The sequence below is a fragment of the Diceros bicornis genome, chromosome 5 (genome assembly GCF_020826845.1).
Source record: "Diceros bicornis minor isolate mBicDic1 chromosome 5, mDicBic1.mat.cur, whole genome shotgun sequence".
Classification (NCBI taxonomy): Eukaryota; Metazoa; Chordata; class Mammalia; order Perissodactyla; family Rhinocerotidae; genus Diceros; species Diceros bicornis.
The window spans coordinates 54,271,842-54,290,621 of NC_080744.1; the positions used below are offsets into that span (position 1 = coordinate 54,271,842).

General features: G+C 39.3%; 1 protein-coding gene across 1 annotated transcript in view; it reads right to left on the minus strand.

Annotated features, from left to right (window-relative positions):
- Positions 1-18,780, minus strand: part of MYO1E (myosin IE) — a 190,200-nt gene that overhangs the window by 100,007 nt on the left and 71,413 nt on the right. The window contains exons 2-4 of the mRNA XM_058541711.1: positions 14,988-15,131; positions 6,653-6,742; positions 3,617-3,711 (exon numbers count right to left, since the gene is read on the minus strand). Coding sequence (XP_058397694.1) covers positions 3,617-3,711; positions 6,653-6,742; positions 14,988-15,131 — 329 coding nt within the window. The remainder of the gene's footprint in view (positions 1-3,616; positions 3,712-6,652; positions 6,743-14,987; positions 15,132-18,780) is intronic.

An 18,780-nucleotide genomic window follows, 5' to 3' on the forward strand; every position in this document is an offset into this window, starting at 1 on the left:
ATAAATTACTGAACCTGAGGGGGTAGTGGGAACTCTTGAATTTGTAGCTAGTTGGTCAGAAGTGAGGATAGCCTGGAGACCCCCCACACCCCCGCCGTGTCTGACGTGAGGGCAGTCTTGTGGAGGACTGTGCCCTTAACCTGTGAAGTTTGGCCTAACTCTGCCTAATTAGTGTCAGAAGTCAAAGCAGCTCCCTGTTCTACCATCTCCTAAATTACAGCACAGCTACCGCAACAGAAATCCTTGGAGCAGGGCCTTCAAGTCTTTGCCACCTGAACAGCTGAAAAGAAGGATCCTAGAAGTGGTCATGTGTCATGCTTCAGTGCACGAGTATCCTGCAGGGAGAGGTTGAGGGGATCTGAAAGTGGGAGAGAGGTGGGCTGGGTAAGACTGAAGCAGCTTCCAGACTCGTGAAGCTCAGGTGACAAGATCATTCCCTTCCTTCTCATCTCACTAGAGGCCCAGAAGGAAAGAGAAAGGGCAAGGGACTGATATAGAAAACTCATCCTGTACTCTCTCATTTAATTCCACTTAAGACAATGCCTCCCACCTCTCTATTGGCCAGCGACCTCAACTTGGGGTCAAGCAGAAGCCTTTCTTTCCCTAAGCAACCGAACTCATCATCACCCAAATATTCCTTCTAAAGGGGCTTAACCTGCATCTAACTAAGCATCTATATCTAACTTTCAATTTACAGAAAATCCAGTTGAAGGAATAAGAGTAATGAGACCATGAGGAAGCAATTAGAAAAACCTAAAAGTTGTCTATGGGAAAACTCTGTTGGTCTCTTCACCAAGTCAATGTCAGAAAAAAACAATGGTGGTAGTAGGAGAACTATGGTAGGACAAAAAAAAAATGAAGGATTCATACCCAAATGCAACCAGTGTTCCTTGATTTACAAAAACTGGCAAAAAAGGACATGTTTGCACCAATTAGAGAAATCTGAATGTGGACTGCTTATTTTTAAATAATATTAAATTATTATTAATTATTTAGTTGTGATAATGGTCCTGGAGCTAAGTAAGAAAATATTTTTACTTTCCAGAGATGAATATGGAAATATTTAGAGGTAAAATGTCATGGAGTCTATATTTACGCTGAAAATACTTGAGATCTACATTTACCTTGAAATGCTTCAGCGTTCTTGATTTATAGTGTGACTTTGGGGGCATGTAAATGTTTTACGTAATTATAAAGCAAAATTAAAGTTAAAAATTTTAAATCCCTAAAATCCAAAATGAAATAAATGAAAGTAACTATAGGTCAGGTTGGCACGTTAATGACACAGAAAATGTTTGTTTTACATGACTTTTAAAACCCAATATTTTGGCTGTACATGCTAGGACAAAAAGAACAAAGAATTTTAAAGTGAATTCAGTATTGCTACTAATATACTGGTATTGTTATTTTAAAGCATTAATAAAATTACTTATTTGCTTTACCCCATTATATATATTTATATATATACTTATTTATTTATATTTTTATTTTTATACACACAGTATAAAAGTAAATAATTGTGATAATGTCATCAGGAACCAAGATTTTCAGAATAAGAGAAATGAGATACAAATATAAAAATCAAAGAAGTAAAAACCCTATAATCTTAAAAATGAAATGTAAGTTATCAGTATGAACTCGTTTCATTTTTTTTCTTAGAGAAGTTCATATTCCTTCCCTTTGTCCTCTGAAAAGAACTAGTAGCATGGACAACATACAGCAGTGAGCACTCTTAGTGACTAGATTGGTGGTTTCTAAATACCCTTTCCCATTAAAATGAATCAGATCTTTTGGTGAAATGGTTGATTCCAGGGCTCTGCAGATGAGCCTGGAACATCTTAAACAAGGAAACTATCAAAGACTACTGGGGTCACGTCAAAGGGACATAGCAGCCAATACAAAGGGGTCTCACTGGCTAAAGACAGGACCGTGTGAGCCAAAAAGAAAAACAGACACGTAGTTAAACAGATAAGATATTTAAAATCCACTAGTTTGGAATGATACTTAAAATAAAAACATATTACCCTGGGTAGTTGCCAGGGCATGAACTTACTGCTTTGAAAATTGGTAAATAAAGACGACGAATCAAACTTTTTATCTACTTTTTCCACATAGATTGTATTTTAAGGTAACCAAATAAAAGAATTCTAACTAGTAAACGTAGAAGGAATAATAGCATTAGAAAATAACTATTTTTCAACCATTAATTAAACAATGGCTATGAAATGAGAATTTATAATGGATGGACCCACTGGCAATCTGAACATCACACAAAGAGAGACCAACAGGCATTAAGTGCACAGCATCACTGACGAAGCATTTTTGCCAAAAAATTGATCTGAACCTGACCAAGCTTTTAGATCTAACTAAATTTACAGCAAATATAGGGGACAGTGCAAAGTCAACATATACAATCAGATAATCCCAGACTGCAGAAAATTCTGCAGGACGAACAACCCTTTTCTTTAACAAATAAATGCCAAGAAAACAAAAAGTAAGAGAGAATTGTTAACAATTAAGAGACTTGAGAGACAATAACCAAGAGCAACGTGTGAGCCTTCTTTGGAACCCATATAAAAGACTTTATAAAACAGTTATGGAATTGGAATACTGCTAATATTAGATATTTTAAAAGTTATTCATTTTTCAGGTGTGATAAGAATTATCTTTCAGAGGTACATACTAAATCACTGACAAATGAAATGATTTGCTTAAACAATCAAGTGGGGCAGGATGGGAGGACTAGGTAAAACAGGATTGGCCATATGTTAATAAATGTACAAGCTGGATGATAGATACACAGGGGCTTATCATAACACTCTTTCTAATTTTGTGTATGTTTGTAAATAACCATAACAAAAAAATTCTCAAAAATTCTTAAGATAAAAAATTAACTAAAAAAAAATGAACACAAATGACAAAATGTTAACTGTTCTAAGCGATAGGAATATGTATGCTTATATTTTCTGTATGTTTGAAAATGTTCATAATAGTAAACAAAATTGTAAAGGAATTAACCTAGCACAGACTCAGAGCTGACTCAGGTTAAAAGGATTTTGAAATGTAGCGACCGACAGACACCTAATGCTGGCATTTACCAGTAATGCCCTCAGAAAATTAAAAGCAAATGACGAAGTACACCAAAAAAGTTTAAACTTGAACTACTAAATTATTAAGGAAAGGAAAAATAGACACCTAGAGAAAAAGACTCCAGCTGATAAAACAGCAAAACATGCTTATTATACTTATGACATAAACGATCTCCAATGAGACAATCTCCAGAGTAAAGCCATGGTACAATCAAACGGGAGGAGAGACGTTTTATGATTTCAGTTCAGGGCCCGGTGACGATCAGAGAAAGATCTGGCTAGCATGTGCCCTAAAGCTGTAATAACTTAAGTGACAGGGGTATAAACAGCAACCCCACAGAAGCTCAAAGCTTTTATGATTTGGAGTTATAAAATAAACCAGGACAAAGCAGACAGCCTGCTTGCTACTCAGATACATTAACCAGCCTCTGACATCAGCAGCCAGTGCAAAAGTATTGCTTCGTCGCGGAATCCTAACTATAGCATTGTCTCACGTCCTCTGTACCTAATAAGGCTCTTTCCCATACCTGATGATGACACACTGGTTCTCTCTGTCAATGATCATGTTTCTGTACATATTATCTGCAAGAGCATAGATATGTGGTGGGTTTTCATACTGTGCCTAGAAAAGCAAAAAAACAAAACAAAACAAAACCATGGTCAGATAGAGCAACACACTGAATTTCTTTTCTTGGCCTTGGAAATGAATCCACCACTGTATAGTTCCAATGCCTATAATTACACCTTAAAGGTTACTTAATACAAGAATTCATGAACTTGCCTAGGTCATGAGGAGTTACACCTAACAAAATGAAGATGGAATTTGGAAGGACTCTTCTGTAGGCATACGTGTGATTCAGCCTTCAGACATGACTGATGTCTTCAGATGCTCCACCACCACACACTTCCACCCAAAGACGCCTCTGCAGATGACATGCCATTTCTAAAAGTTTCTGAAGACACTTGGACAATAGGTCTTAAGAGAGGCCTACTAAAAACCTGGATCTGACTTTTACTAGAATTCTAAATCCCTACATAATTGTTTTTCTAGGATAGCAAGTTGGACCCCAGAGGAAATTAAGTGAGACAATCTATGAATGCGCAGAAAAACTGAAAATTCTCCCTAAGAAGATGTCAGGAGGTGTGGTTCCTTAAAGGGTTAAACTGGTTTGACCAGTTTGTTTCATCTCAATACGGAATAAAAATCCTACCACACCAAGATATTCTCCTGGGTTTGCATTTGAGTCTCATGCATATCTTATCTATGCATAAATATAAATTCACTAATAAATTCACTATGCCAGGATGACTTCAGCTCTGCTTTCTTCAATTTCTTGGCCTCACCTCCATCATTCCCTCAAAAATTACCAAAAAGAAAAGTACTTCATGTGGTGTAAAGCTGGAGAGGGAACACTCCTTAAATTTAAAGCTATCTAACAAAAGAGTGAAAAGAATGCCAGATCTAGAGTGAGAAGACATTTAGATTCTGTCTTTCCCTTCACTGGTCCTCATTTCTAAAGTGGGGATAATAATGTCCCTGCTACAAATCTCACAAGGCAACTGAGATGGTGGATGGGAAAGTAATTTGAAAGGTAGAGTAATATGCAAAGGTAAAGCATAACTTAATTGAGCTTTGAGCCCAATTAAGCAATGACTTACTATAGAAAAAGGGGCCTGGCCCAGAAATTGCCACTCATTGCAAGCTCTGGCAGGTCAAAGTTGGGTGACAAGAGGGGAATGGGAAGGTGCTTTGATGCTTGCACACATGTTAAGCACTGTATCCAGTGTATCCTGTCTCCCTGGTTCCCCACATGTTGTGAGCAGGGGGCTCACAGGGGAACTGCCCAGAGAGGGTCGAGGCTATTCTTGGGACTGGTCAACTGGATAACTCTATATAGGGACCAGAATAATGTCATCCCTGCCTTCACTTTACAGCCAGAAAGGGTTGCATGATGGGACCTCAGGATATAGTCTTAGATGGGCGTCTTCTAGCCCAGACTGCTTACGCAAGAATATTTTCAATACCTCTTTGAACACAGGGAAATAGAGGATTATAACAAAGAAAAGAGGATGGAAAATGGAGGAAATGGAGTGGAGAGAAAGCTGTGGGCGGTGGAGGGAAAGGTGTGGACAAGTCATTGTCCAATGAGGCTTCAAAGCTGCTTAACTAGTCATACTTGACATTTGCATGTGACTCTGTATTTTACAAATTGGTTTCCCACCTATGGTCTCAGCGAACCTCTCAGCTGCCTATGAGAATTATAGGGCAGGCATTTCCTCTACCCGATTCTTCCCTCCCCTGAAACCCCTGAAAGTCATTAAGACCTATTCAGTTCCTAGCTCCAACACTCAATAGATTCAAGTATTTCACCTCTCTCTGAGCCTCAGTTTCCTTAGCTGTGAAATGGGGATGGATAGTAATACACAGCCAGCATCCAGGGCTGTTTTATTATTGTTGCAAGTGTAACATAGTACCTGGCACTAAGTAAACACCAATTTACAACATTCTGTTACCATCAGCAAAAACAAATATATTTTTTAAAAGTTCTAGGGAATTTCTTTAAAGAGAACTCTTCAAAAGATGAATGATCTAAAAAGGGAGTGATGCAGCAACGCTTTTCAGAGAACTGGAAAGAACCATCACAAACGCACAGCCCTTGCATCCACCCCGCCTTGGCTGTCATTGAGGATGCCAAGCCAGCTCCCCGCCTGCTGCCCTGGGGCCCTGCTGATCAGGGCGCCAGGGCAGGGCCCAGCCTCTGCTGACAGTGTTCCCCTTGTGCTGGGCTCCCATAAAGGCAGCATTATCAAAGGTCTTTCGCGTGGCAGCCTCCTTCAGCTCCAGCCACCAGCACCATTCATCTGGCAACAATGGGGTGGGCTCTTGCTCTGGGTAAATTGCCTTCCACTTCAGCTGATGAATTTGTGTGGGCTCTCTTTTGTTTGTTTTCCAGGGGTCAGGATTAATGAACGCTCTTGTGCTTCTGCTGCAGAGGAAAGAGGGAAGGAAAAAGACGCAGAGATGGGGAGGCCTGGGGAAGTGAGGAACCACGTAATGAAATATATTAATTAGGATTACAGTTTCTATTTTTATCGCACAACTGAAATGGCTATGACGCTGGGTTTGAACAGGGACCAGAGTCACATTAATAAATGAAGTAATAAAAGATTCATTTTTCATGTTCCAGTCATAGCCACAGCTTAATTAAGATTCTGATTTGAAGAGAATGGTTCCCATCACCCTATTTATTTTTTATCCATTACTGATTTTTTTGTCCTCAGAATTTTGTGGCATATGCAGAAGGAGGAAGATCCCCCAAGCTGTACATCCCATTTAACTAATTTTGTATATAATGTTCCAATATTAGATAGTCCTACGCTTTTTTGAGCTGTACTTCAAAGAACAGCACATCATTAAAAATCAAACAATGTCATCTACTTGAGCTTCTCCAATAAATAATTCATAATAAGAAAATGCAAATGTATTGCCAAGTTCAAGCAAAACTGCCCATGCATCATAAAAGCCCTAAAGACTACAGCAATTTATGTAGCATGTAACTTACCGCTCCTTGGTACATTTCAATTTCCTTTTCCCCAAAATATGGCATCTGCTTGAAAGGGTTGACTGAGATTAACACAGATCCTATATATGTCTGAATTTAAATCCAGTCAAGGTCCATCATTAATCTTCATAGCTACACATTTTTCAAATTAAGTAACCAGAAATTATCAAGAATTCAGAATGACTGTCCCAACGAAAATCTCATGGACTTGTTTTCTAAAAGATTACAAATAAAGACAAAAGCAATTACCAACTAGCCCAAGTTTTGTTCCTCTCCAGGAAGAGTAAAGAACTTAATTACCAAGGTGCTACAAAAGAAATTATTATTTTAAATTAATTGAAGCACATTCTTTCAAGACTGGTGACATGCATTGCTAGGAAAAAACAAACCAAAACAGAAATGACCAAGGAGTGAAAAGAGCAGTTACCATTCCTCTTCTCAAATGATATTATTTTTTCCTTGGAACTTTCAAATCTCTAAAAACATATTCATTTACTTATTTAACAAATAGAGGGATACAAGATGAACTGAACAGTCCTGCTCTTTAGAAGCTTAGGAGAACTGAGTTGTATCCATAAGACACTATTCAGAGAAGAAAATTACAAACCCAAATAGATGAAGTTTAAGGGGAGAAGGTATTATTTCTGCGTGGGGAATCCAGGAAGGCTTCTCAAAAGAAAACATGTTAGTGTGCCTAAATAAATGAAGTGTTACTATAACATAAAAAATATTTCCATTTATTCATTCGACAATGAATTAGTTTGAATTGAGTGTCTACAGCATGTCAGGCACTGTTCTAGATGCTGGGGATACAGCAGTGAACAAAATAGAATAGATAAAACTCCCTGCCCTCATGGAGGAAAAAAATCATAAGAAAAAGAAAAGAAAACAACAACAACAAAAAACACAAAACCACACACATACTCAAAATTGTTTCTCTTAATCAACGATTTCAAAATGTTTAGAAATTTTGCAGTTAAAGATGCAAAGCTCTGAGATCTCCTCCCCCGAGGGGACATTTATACATTATACATCTATACATTAGGACCCGGGTGTCAAATGAGCAGCACAGGGAGTCCAGTCAGAATGCCCAGTTCCCCAAGCTCAGTTCTACTCTGACTTTGGGCAAGTCACATCTGGAAGCTGTGGTTAATGGATGATGTGGTAAAATAGGACCTACTCGACAGGGTTGTTATGAGAATTAAATGAAATAAACAGTATAAAATGCTCAGCATAGTACCTGGCACGTAGTAGATGCAATTTCCTTAATTCTTATACTTCAAGATGCACATTTTGTCACATGTTAACATCTTTGAGACACAGCTTTGACCTTATTATTGAACACAAATGAGCTAAGTGTGCGATGGATCATATAAAAGTTAATATTTATACACAAAGGTGAGAAAGCAGAAATGATTCAGTTGCAATTTTGCTTCCTTTTTCACTGATCAGAAAGATCTTCAGGGGCGGGCCCGTGGCTTAGTGGTTAAGTGTGCACGCTCCGCTACTGGCGGCCCGGGTTCGGATCCGGGCACGCACCAACGCACCGCTTCTCTGGCCACGCTGAGGTGGCGTCCCACACACAGCAACTAGAGCGATGTGCAACTATGACATACAACTATCTACTGGGGCTTTGGGGAGAAAAGAGGGAAAAAAAGGAGGAGGATTGGCAATAGATGTTAGCTCAGGGCTGATCTTCCTCACAAAAAAAAAAAAAAAGAAAAAAGAAAGATCTTCAGACTTGAAAGGGCTGCACATGAAATGGCAGTAGAAAAGATGGGGTCATTTTAAGAGCACACCAGTACACGGTGCTGGTCTGGGGGCAGAGCATGCACTAAGAGAAAATGTGAATGAGACAGTGAAGCATAACTGAAAAACACTGAAGAGTCACGGAAGCAGGGCCAGGAGCCAATGCAGTTCTAAGTGCCAAAGTCAGATGAGGCCAACGATAGATTAGCGGCCAACTTTTTTTGAGGCAAAATTTAAAATAGATAAACATATTATTAAAACTATTAAGCACATAAGAAATGTCCATGACATTGTAGTCAAGACTCAGTAAGTGGTGATAATAAAAACTAACACTGATTGAACACATACACATTCACATGGTACTAATCTAAGTTCCTATCAACAACCTTGCTACTATTTCAATCCTATTTTACCATGAGGAAACTAAGGCATAGAGAAATTTTAAGACTTGCTCAGGGGCTGGCCCGGTGGCGTAGTGGTTAAGTTCACGCGCTCCGCTTTAGCGGCCCGGGGTTCGCAGCGTTTGTGGGTTCGGATCCCAGCTCGGATCCCCAGCACGGACCTACACGCTGTTCATCAAGCCATGCTGTGGCGGCATCCCATATGCAAAATAGAGGAAGACTAGCATGGATGTCAGCTCAGGGACAATCTTCCTCAAGCAAAAAGAGGAAGAGTGGCAACAGATGTTAGCTTGGGGCCAATCGTCCTCACCAAAAAAAAAACAAAACAAAAAAACCCAACCTTCTCCAAGTCACAAGCCAGTAAGTGGCGGGGCTATGACTCAAATCTAGGCAGTCTGGATCTACAGTCCAAATTCTTAATTAACAAGCTATAATGTCTTTCTAAGATTAACAGGTATTGTTATTAATAATATTATTCGAGTTGCCAGATTTAGCAAATAAAATACAGAATATCCAGTTAAATTTGAAGTTCAGATAAGCAATGACAATTTTTTTAGTATATATATGTCCCAAATAAGTATGCCTCAAGCAATATTTGGGACATCATTATACTAAAAAGTTATTTGATGTTGATCTGAAATTCAATTTAACCAGATGTCCTGTATTTTATCTGGCAATCCTAAATTGGCAGCACCAGGAGCTAATGCAGGGTGGAGGGGGGTTGCATTAGAGAGCTCTATGGTCTCTTCTAACTTAGAATCTATGATTCTTTGAGTACTCAAAACTCTATCTCCCTTAGTTTATTTTTTTTAGTAACCTTTCCACATGGTGGGGACCAAATCAAAACTGAATGAGTGAGGTTTGGCCCTCATTCTGATTTTCATGGTAAACAAATATAGTGATTCTTATAGTAAACTAAATTTTCAAGAAATACAGCACTGCTACGACCATCCTCATTTCAGAAGAGGAGGACATTTAGGTTTAGGTTTATCTCTAGGTAAAAACAAACTTGGGCAAATATGATCTTTCCATGGAAGACGGTGCTCCTTCCCTTAGTTATAAAGGGAATACTGTGAATGCCACCTGTCCTAGACAAATCGATCACTGCACACAAAGAATAAAGAGCTGCCTGATGACATGAGCCAAAGATATCACCTCCCCACCGGTCCCTTCCTACCCACCAAGCCCTGGGTTACCAAATAATTGTGAATCGGGTTGCAGAAGACCTCCTATAGGAACCAACATCTTTTTACTATTAATAATCTGCTATGTGAAGAGACAACTTGTAAAGTCTTGATTTTCACTAAGTAGACTATACAAATTCTGGGTAGGGCCTGGTAAGGAGACACTCAGAGGAAAAACCTCTTTCAGACTCTTGTAGGCCAATCCTGAACCAACGATTCAATCCTGAATCAACGAATGAAGAGGGAAAACTGGAGTAGTTCCCTAAATTTCCCAGTGGAGCTCTCAAGGCCAATATTATTTGAGAGGATGCCTGAAAAATAGTTTGGTTTGAAATGGATAATGTAGCTCGTATCTCTGCCTCAGTAGCTACAAACTTTCCTCTATCAGAAGAACTGAGACAAGAGAATTTAATGCAGAATTTAAAGGAAACAAACATATTTTAGTTATTTTAGGTAAGAGTTTGGCCTCATTGTTTACCTAACTACCCGCCTTTTTTTCCACCTGGCTGGGTGTGCAGAGACCTCAACTACTTCCCTGAGAGCAGAGGTCTCCTTCGGGGTTGTGTCACTTCTCTAGATAACTCGAATACTCACTCCCACTGCCTCCTACATAATTCAGGTGTGCCTCTGGAAAAAGCTGTTCCGATCAATGTCTCTACCCACATAATCTTTGGCTGTGAAGGTGTGGCCCAAGGCTAATTTTCAAAATGTACGGAGATACAATGCTATGATACCAAAAAGAAATAATAATAAATGTCATCTTATTTAATAGAATATATGAGACGGGAGAGACCCAAGAGATCTTTAATTGATTGGTTCCCAAATGCTTACCTGTGGATCTATGAGTTTTCATTGATCTGCAGCAAGAATGACAAAAAGAGAAACAATGCCCTGAATTTTTCATAAAGCTCAATTTATTCAATATAAGGGAGTATCCTTTATTCTTAAATTATTTCCTTTCTTCTTTTTTGGTGTTAAAATATTCTTTCTTTTATAAAATATGATGGTAATGCAACTTCTGTAAGTTTGTTTTTTAATGGTCTTATTAGGTAAAGCCAAGAGTTTTACTTTTTTTAAAAAACATTTTTTTATTATATTGTATACCTGAAACTAATATAATGTTATATGTCAATTATGTCTCGAAAAAAAAAAAAAAAAACACCCAACCTAGTTTTGTTACAGGAGTCCTATTAAAAACTGTAGGATACCTTAAAAAACATGTTATTAGCCAGTCAATTCCCCAAAACCGCCCACACTGATCTAGTGGACTCCCCTGGATTTATCACTGACGTGGGGCACGGAGACTTGCCTGAAGTCACATCTGTAGAGAACGGTTGAGCTGGAACTTGAGCCTCTAGCATCAACCAAAGTTCAAACCAAAGTTCACCCCCTCTACGTGAACTGACTGCCCAGGGCCAAACCTCACTTGGAACAACTTAACGGCCTTGAGCTCCGGTCAGTCTGGTACAAAAGTCTCAAATCCTAATTCAAGGGCTGAAAATGCCAACCACACTCGAGTGTAGTCTTTGAGTAAAAACAAGTTTGCAGAAAGTTGGACCAAATGAGCGTGGAGTGCTTTGCACAGGAACTATTTTCACCAGCCAAGTGGCTATAAATGATGTCTCGCCAAGTATACAAGTGAACACTGTAATGTTTTCCTCATATGTTCGAGAATGTCTTTGTAAGAATGTGGCAACCTTCAGGAAAAACGGATGGTACATTAAACCTTCTTTGCCTTAGGATAAATAGCTGAAAAATATAGGTTTTTATTGGTACACAATGTTAGCATTTTCTAAGTAGTTTTTTTTTCTAACATAGAACAAAGAAATGTGCATTCACCATGAATGCAGTAACAACTGATTGTTCCAAATGCTGACCTTCAATACAAGACAAAGTGCTGGTATTAGATGTAGAAAAGGTAAAATGAGCAACTTTATAACTTCATGTGAAATCGAATCTCTTCTCGTCTATAGTTATAAGTCTATAGTTATATAGTTATATTAAGTTATATAGTTATATTAAGCTTAGGAGAGGGGGGGAAAAAACTTCATTTAAAATAATGCTACTGTATCATAATAATATCCCCCTAACATTGAACTGATATAAAGGAGGCTTTTATCACTTATCAGAGGAAAAGATTTGCAGTTAGACCCTTGGTCATATTTCATAAACATCCAACAGAGGCATCAAGCTCCCTCAAAGCTGAAAGCTGCTCTGTGCTATTCACGGAAAGCTCCTTGATGCCAAGCTTCTCATCTACTGAGTGGGTAGAGACTTCTAAAACACGAAGTCATTAGTGGTCAGCTAACTCATTTCCTTGGTAGAACACACGATTAGTCAGTCATTGATTCAAAGGCATTAATTCAAAGGCTCATAATCAACCCCCTCTATGTGAGTTATTAAAAATTCTGCTATCTGAATATAAAGCAAGTCTTGATAGTCAACAAATTTTCAATGAACACTTAATACAATGCACCATGCCAAGAATTATGCAAGAAACTAAGAAACACAGGATGCAAGATGATGCCATTTTTTGTTAAAATTAACAGCAGGAAAGCACATAAATATGCATGTCTATTTGTGGTTAAATTGAAAAATATACACCAAGAGATTAACAGGAACTAACCCTATATGGTGGGATTCCAGGTGATTTTAGTGTTCTTTCCGCTTGACTACATTTTATAAGTCATGTTAAATGAACACATATTGCTTTAAAGGATTTTTTTAACTTTGTTTTTTGAAAGAAGATATACAAAAAACAGTCCCCAGCCTCAAGGAGTTTCTGGTGTTTTAGGGGTAAACAATCTTCCTAGGCAGAAGTGAGGGTGTCTGGGTTGACGATGGACTGACTGCTAATAATCATTGACATCATTTTTTCTTATCTTACCCAGCTTTCAAAAACCACGTTTCTATGTAAATAATGTAATAAGCTGAGCGCATGTTCTAAGAACATTCCAATAAATAATTTGTTCAACTACATTCAGTGGAAATTAGCCTTTTATGGGCTTGTCAATAAACCAATCCTCCATTTACAACAGTTTCTATGGTAAAATGCATTTAAATTTCCACTAAGCAACTTTACAATTGAATTTTTGGAACATAACTCAGAAATACAGGAGGAACTTAAACACCCGCCTTAGTGTATGATAATAATAACTAACGCATACTGCATTCATTATTTCATTTAACCCTACAACAGCCTCACGTGGGAGATTTTATTCTCTCTCCCATTTTACAGGTGAGGAAAGCAAGGCACATAGATCACAAGACTTGCGTAAGATGACCAAGCCCACGCAGAGTAAGGTTGGAAGCCAGGCAGCGAGGATCCACATCCTTCATCCAGCTCTGCCTAGTCTATCATCTGCCAGTCTCCATGTGCCATGGGTCTTGCACATAAAAGTGATTAAAATGTTTTGATGATGATAAGCCCAGATAAAGTGAGCATATTTCAATTTTTTAACCAAATAAAATAAAATTGTATTACAACTGAATATAGTAACTTCCATACAATTAAAGGAAGCTTTACAGCGGTAGCCAGGAGTCAGCAACCTTTTTCTGCAAAGGGCCAGAAAGTAATTACTTTAGGCTTTGCTGATCATATGGCCTGTTACAACTACTCAACTTTGCCACTGTAGCATGCAAACAGCCATAGACAGTAAGTACACAAACGAGCACGGCTGTGCTCCAGTAAAACCTTTGTTATAAAATGGGCGGTGGGCAGGATTTCGTCTGCAGGCGGTACACCCCTGATCAGGATGCTATTATAATGTAGCTAGCTAACAAATCCAAATATATCTGTTAACCCTTAAAAGCAGAGGTTTAGGGATTTAACTCCCTAGATATTTGGTAAATTTCCTACGGTAAATAAGAAACAACACAATATTGGTCAGAACGGTCTAAGCGCCTTGGAATAATGTTGTTAATTAATTAGTACTGCTAGATAAATTATCTGGTGAGTTGAACTCCGCCTTCACCAATGATGGCATAGGCAGTCTCTGCAAAAGTATTGTTGCATAAGCATGAGTGTTTTTAACTAATAGTCAAATGAGCAGTGTAAATAATGAACAGAAGCTAGCAATGTGAAAACCATTCCTCCCTACTAAGCTTTTGGGGTTAAAATCTAAAATGTATGTTACAAAGGTTACAAAGACTCCCCCTGTAAAGATCATCCATAACACCATAGCTTCAGGAGTCACCAACAGCATCAGAATTAAACTTTCTGGTTCTACTCTATAGATTTTCACAGCTCTTTGCACGTCTGTGACCAACTCTACAGTAATTCCACTAAAAGATCTTTACATAGTTGCACCAAAGAAAACTCCTGAATCCTGTAGGAACTTAAGTAAATATCACACTTCTTTGTTTATAATGAAGTCAACACACATTTGAATCAAATTTCCATTCTGGATTTTTAAAAGCCCTATAAAAAATGGCACCTGGCAAGCTAAAATTGAAACATAAGGAACAATTCAAGAATGTCAGGCATTTTCAATAGTTGATCTTCACTTCTCATGTTTCCATTAATGAATGTAAGAATGCAGAAAAACTGGAAAAATTGCATATTTTTTGCATGAGGCCAGCTTTTTTAAACCTTTTAAGTCTGGACTTAACTGTCTCTGCTTTGCATTAGGGACCTCTATCGATAGAACTCTCTGCAGACTAGGTCTTTTCTCAAGGAACAGCAGAGGTTTTAGATACCACGTGCGTGGCCAGGGAACGTCAAAGGTACAGTGCCATCGATTAAAATAGACAAATATTGGCTACGCCTTGATTTTGCGAAATGCCAGGAAAATAGTTTAGTATCAGCTTCGCCCTTCCCACAGCCTGAACCAAGGAACAAAAAAAGTACAAAACCACGTTCTGAAATGGTGAAAATGGCGTGAGCATATAACATCAGTTCAGAATTTCAGATGGATCTTCTGACACTAGGAATAAAGCCACGTTTTACCATGGACATTGTCATCTCACTTAGAAATGTCCAAAGACACCAATAAAGGATACAAAAATGTAGTCGTCCATGTATCTCTTCTTCAGATTCTCCACAATGGCGTTCTCTGTGATCTTGGAGAGCAGGACCATGTCGTCCACGCCACTGTGCTTGACATTGTGGCTCTGCCAGTGGTACCGGTAGGCACCTTTGCTTCCCTGCAAAAGCAAAACACACAATTATTAGGAGACTTTATTTTTTCTTGGAGTAAAAAAAAAAAAAAAAAGTTACTAATTTCCCAAATATTCTTCATATCGAATGGAACAGAATGAGCAGAGCAAACAAAGATTTTGCTATCAACAGACCCAGATTCAAGTTTCAGCCTGGCCACCTACTGACTAAGTGAAGTGGAGAAAGGTCATCTAAGCTCACAGCATCACTTCAGCTTCTCTTTTCTCATTTGTAAATGGGAGAAATAAAACCCATTTCACAGAGCTGCTATAATGATTAAATAAAATGACATATATAAAGTGCCGAACAGTGTCTAGAGTATAACACAATAAATGATCAATGGTCTCCAATAATTCCTTCAACCTTATTGTTTTGTAGAATTTATCAGTGAAAAGCAATGAAATAGAAACTTTCTAGACTTGTTTTGCAAATCACATGACGGAACTCAGAAGCGGAAAGAATATGTACCACACAATGGCTAGGTCATGTTGTCATAATTCCTCAAGCCATCTGAATTATTTTGCCTCCATAAACTTATCACTGGCAATGTACTATTGGCCTCCCATGTGCAAAAGATAAGCTATATTTTAATAACTGATCACTGCTATACTAACGAGGAAGTGGGCAGGCCAGCCTAAACATGACCACAGAACATGTATGGACAGGAGGGCCTCATCTGGCCCTATGGCCTCCTAGGATAGATGAAGCTGTGGCTCTCATCTGCTCCTTGGATTTACAACACAACACCAAGGGTGGCTTCTGAACACCCTATGGACTGCATGGCTTCCTTTCACTTGGCATCTCTGCAGTGGGATCCCCCGTGTGTTCAGCTATGTGCCAAGTCCTGGGGTTAGGGCAGAGGGGAGCACCATGGTGGCTGCACTTGGGGAGCTCACCATTCACTGGAGGAAATCTACATATAGGTGGAAGTGATTCATGCCTCAGTAACAGTCAATATGTAAATGCATGTAAAAATGGGTGTTCCAAGAGTTGGGGGAGACTCCTTTGTCCTGGGAGAGACAGAAATAACTTCCTACAGAAGGTGCCGTTTGAAGTGCATTTAAAATATTTTGAATTTGCCAGAGGAAACTAGAGAAGGAAGGATACTCATTATAATCTACATTCACTGGAGCAAAAAAGCTAACAATACGAATGAAATAACGGCAAATATTACATGACAAGATATCAGAAGATTCTCCCTTCCCTTCAAACCCTTCATGCATCCCACTGGACGTGTCACACACTGGACAAGTGTGGTGGGCATCGAACTGAGTGAGACTCGGCTCTCCTGCCCCCTTCTTGGGAGTTCACTTTTTTGGGGAGTTTGGACAAAGGAGAGAAAAATTCTGAATAAGAGTATCTAGAAAGGCCACCTGCTCAGACATCAAAACTAGGATGAGAAAAGGTAATAGGAGGCTCTTCAAGAGAAGGGAGAGGTGGGAGGAAACGAGATGGATACCATTTTAAACTCACTTAAAAAAAGTGTTCAATGTTTTCTCTGCAGGAGATAAGAGTCCTTTGATAAGAGCAAATTCTAAGAGGTTCTGGGAAAAGCAATCTTTAAAAACCATCCAGGAAGGGGCCACCATAAGAAAAGCATACCAGTGACATGGGCTCAAGCTCCAGAAAGGGGTTCTGGAAGGTTTGCCACTCATGCTGCCTTGCAGAGGGAGACTGTTTATATGATATATTTGGCCTTCTCAGAACCACACAGAGCATCAGTTCCACAAAATTACCTCAGATCTCACCACTCCTTCTTCCTCTTGTGGCAAAGCAGAAAGAGAGAAAAGCACTGGCCACAGCATGACTCACTGGACGTCAATCAAAAGTCCACGGTCTACTTCCAACCAGATAAAGATTCCTGGTGACTCCTCCCCTCCTCTGCCCTCCCTCCTTTCCCAGCTTCATTATTCTTTCTGGGCACCCACAAATATTACTCTGCATAGAAAACTAAGGTCCTGGAGTGACTAACCAGTAGGTGTGTTTGTTTGTTGGTTAGTTTTTAACCCCAATAAATATCCACCTACTTAAAAGAGGCCAAAAATGTTATTTTCCCTTTGAAAAATGTAAGCACAGTTGAACAAAACAGAAAGGCTATTAATCAGCTGTTATTTAACTTTTGCAAAGGACAAGAAATGGGGAGCTCTGTGTTAGTGTGTGTGTTTGTACTGATCCACAGAAACTGCCCTCTCAAGGTAACCCTAGTCGGTCTTGGCGTCCAATCCAACTGTCTTTTCTCTGTCTCACTGTACAGTGATACATTAGTGTCTGTCCCCTCTCAGAGGTGGTGTCCTCCTCCTTCTAATGGCAGGTATTCCCCAGTATAACAGGGCTCCTTGTGGAGTTCATTGATTCTCATGGTCCCAAATATCCTTGGATACTGAAGAGTATTGAGACCTATGGGTCTCCAGACCTCTATCTACAGAGGATAAAGGAACCAATAGTGACTGAGCAGTTACCACAGGAAGGCAATGAGCCATTTGATTTGTGGCTGTTGCTCCTTTTACTATTCCAAACAACCCTATGAGAGAGGGGTTAACATTCTCATGCTTCGTAGAAGGAAACAGATCTCCCAACTAGTAATAGCAAAGGCAAGATGTGAACTGAAGTAGCCATGATTACGAACTCATCCAAACACGATGGTTTCACACTGTCTCCCCATTGCATATTTCTCTCTGTTACACTTATGATGGCAACAGAATGACAGACTGTCTCCAAAACTGAATTCATCATTAAAAAGACATACAATCTTTGTTAATGACCACCTTCTCTTAGCATCAAAGACTAAAACATTGGAGTTATTTTTTATGGACATATTTCCTATATGCAATTTGGTCACAAATCAATCTCTCTTTCTCTCTCCCACTCCCTCCCTTCTCTCTCTCCCTCCTTCTCCCAGGCAATTACAGTTACATATGTGAACTCATTCTGCCTTCACAATTATCCTATACTATGTAATATTATCTCTATTTTATTGAGGAGAAAACTGTAAATTGCCCAAGGTCTTCTAGTAACTTCTCTGTCTTTATTGACGCCCCCTTACTATGCCTTTCTCCTCCCTCCATCCCCGTCAAAAAAACACAATTCATATGAGGTAAAGGGAGGGAGGGAAGGTAGCTGGGAAGGGTGGGAGCAATTAGAGACTTTGGGGGAAAGCTGACCTGCCCAGATTGTCAAGGACAAGGTCAGAACCCACCAACAGGTAAATGAAAGCCAGGCCAGGGCTAGGAAGTTCCATTTAGCACAGGGTGAGAACTTCATCAGGGAAGCTGGAAACCAAACATGGATGCTTCCAAGTTCCCCACAGTGAAACAGAAAAAACATTTTCTGTTTTCCCTAGGGGACAACAGAGTTTGATCATAGTGTGACTTTTCCAGAGGCCTTCCTTGGAACACAGCGGCCAACAGGCAGCGAGTGGTGGGCATGGTGGGAAACAGTTATCATTTACAACCCTAGACAATGTCCTCGGAAGCAGAGGACACTGCCTTCATGAAGACATTGCCTTCAGATCACAAACTACTGTCCTAGAATTGTGAGAACATAAACTAGGGTTCTGGGGCAAAAAACCTTGACCCGTTTGCTTCTTCCTCCCACCCCTGACTGGCAGGGTAGGGGCAGGACTGGCTGCCCCGTGTG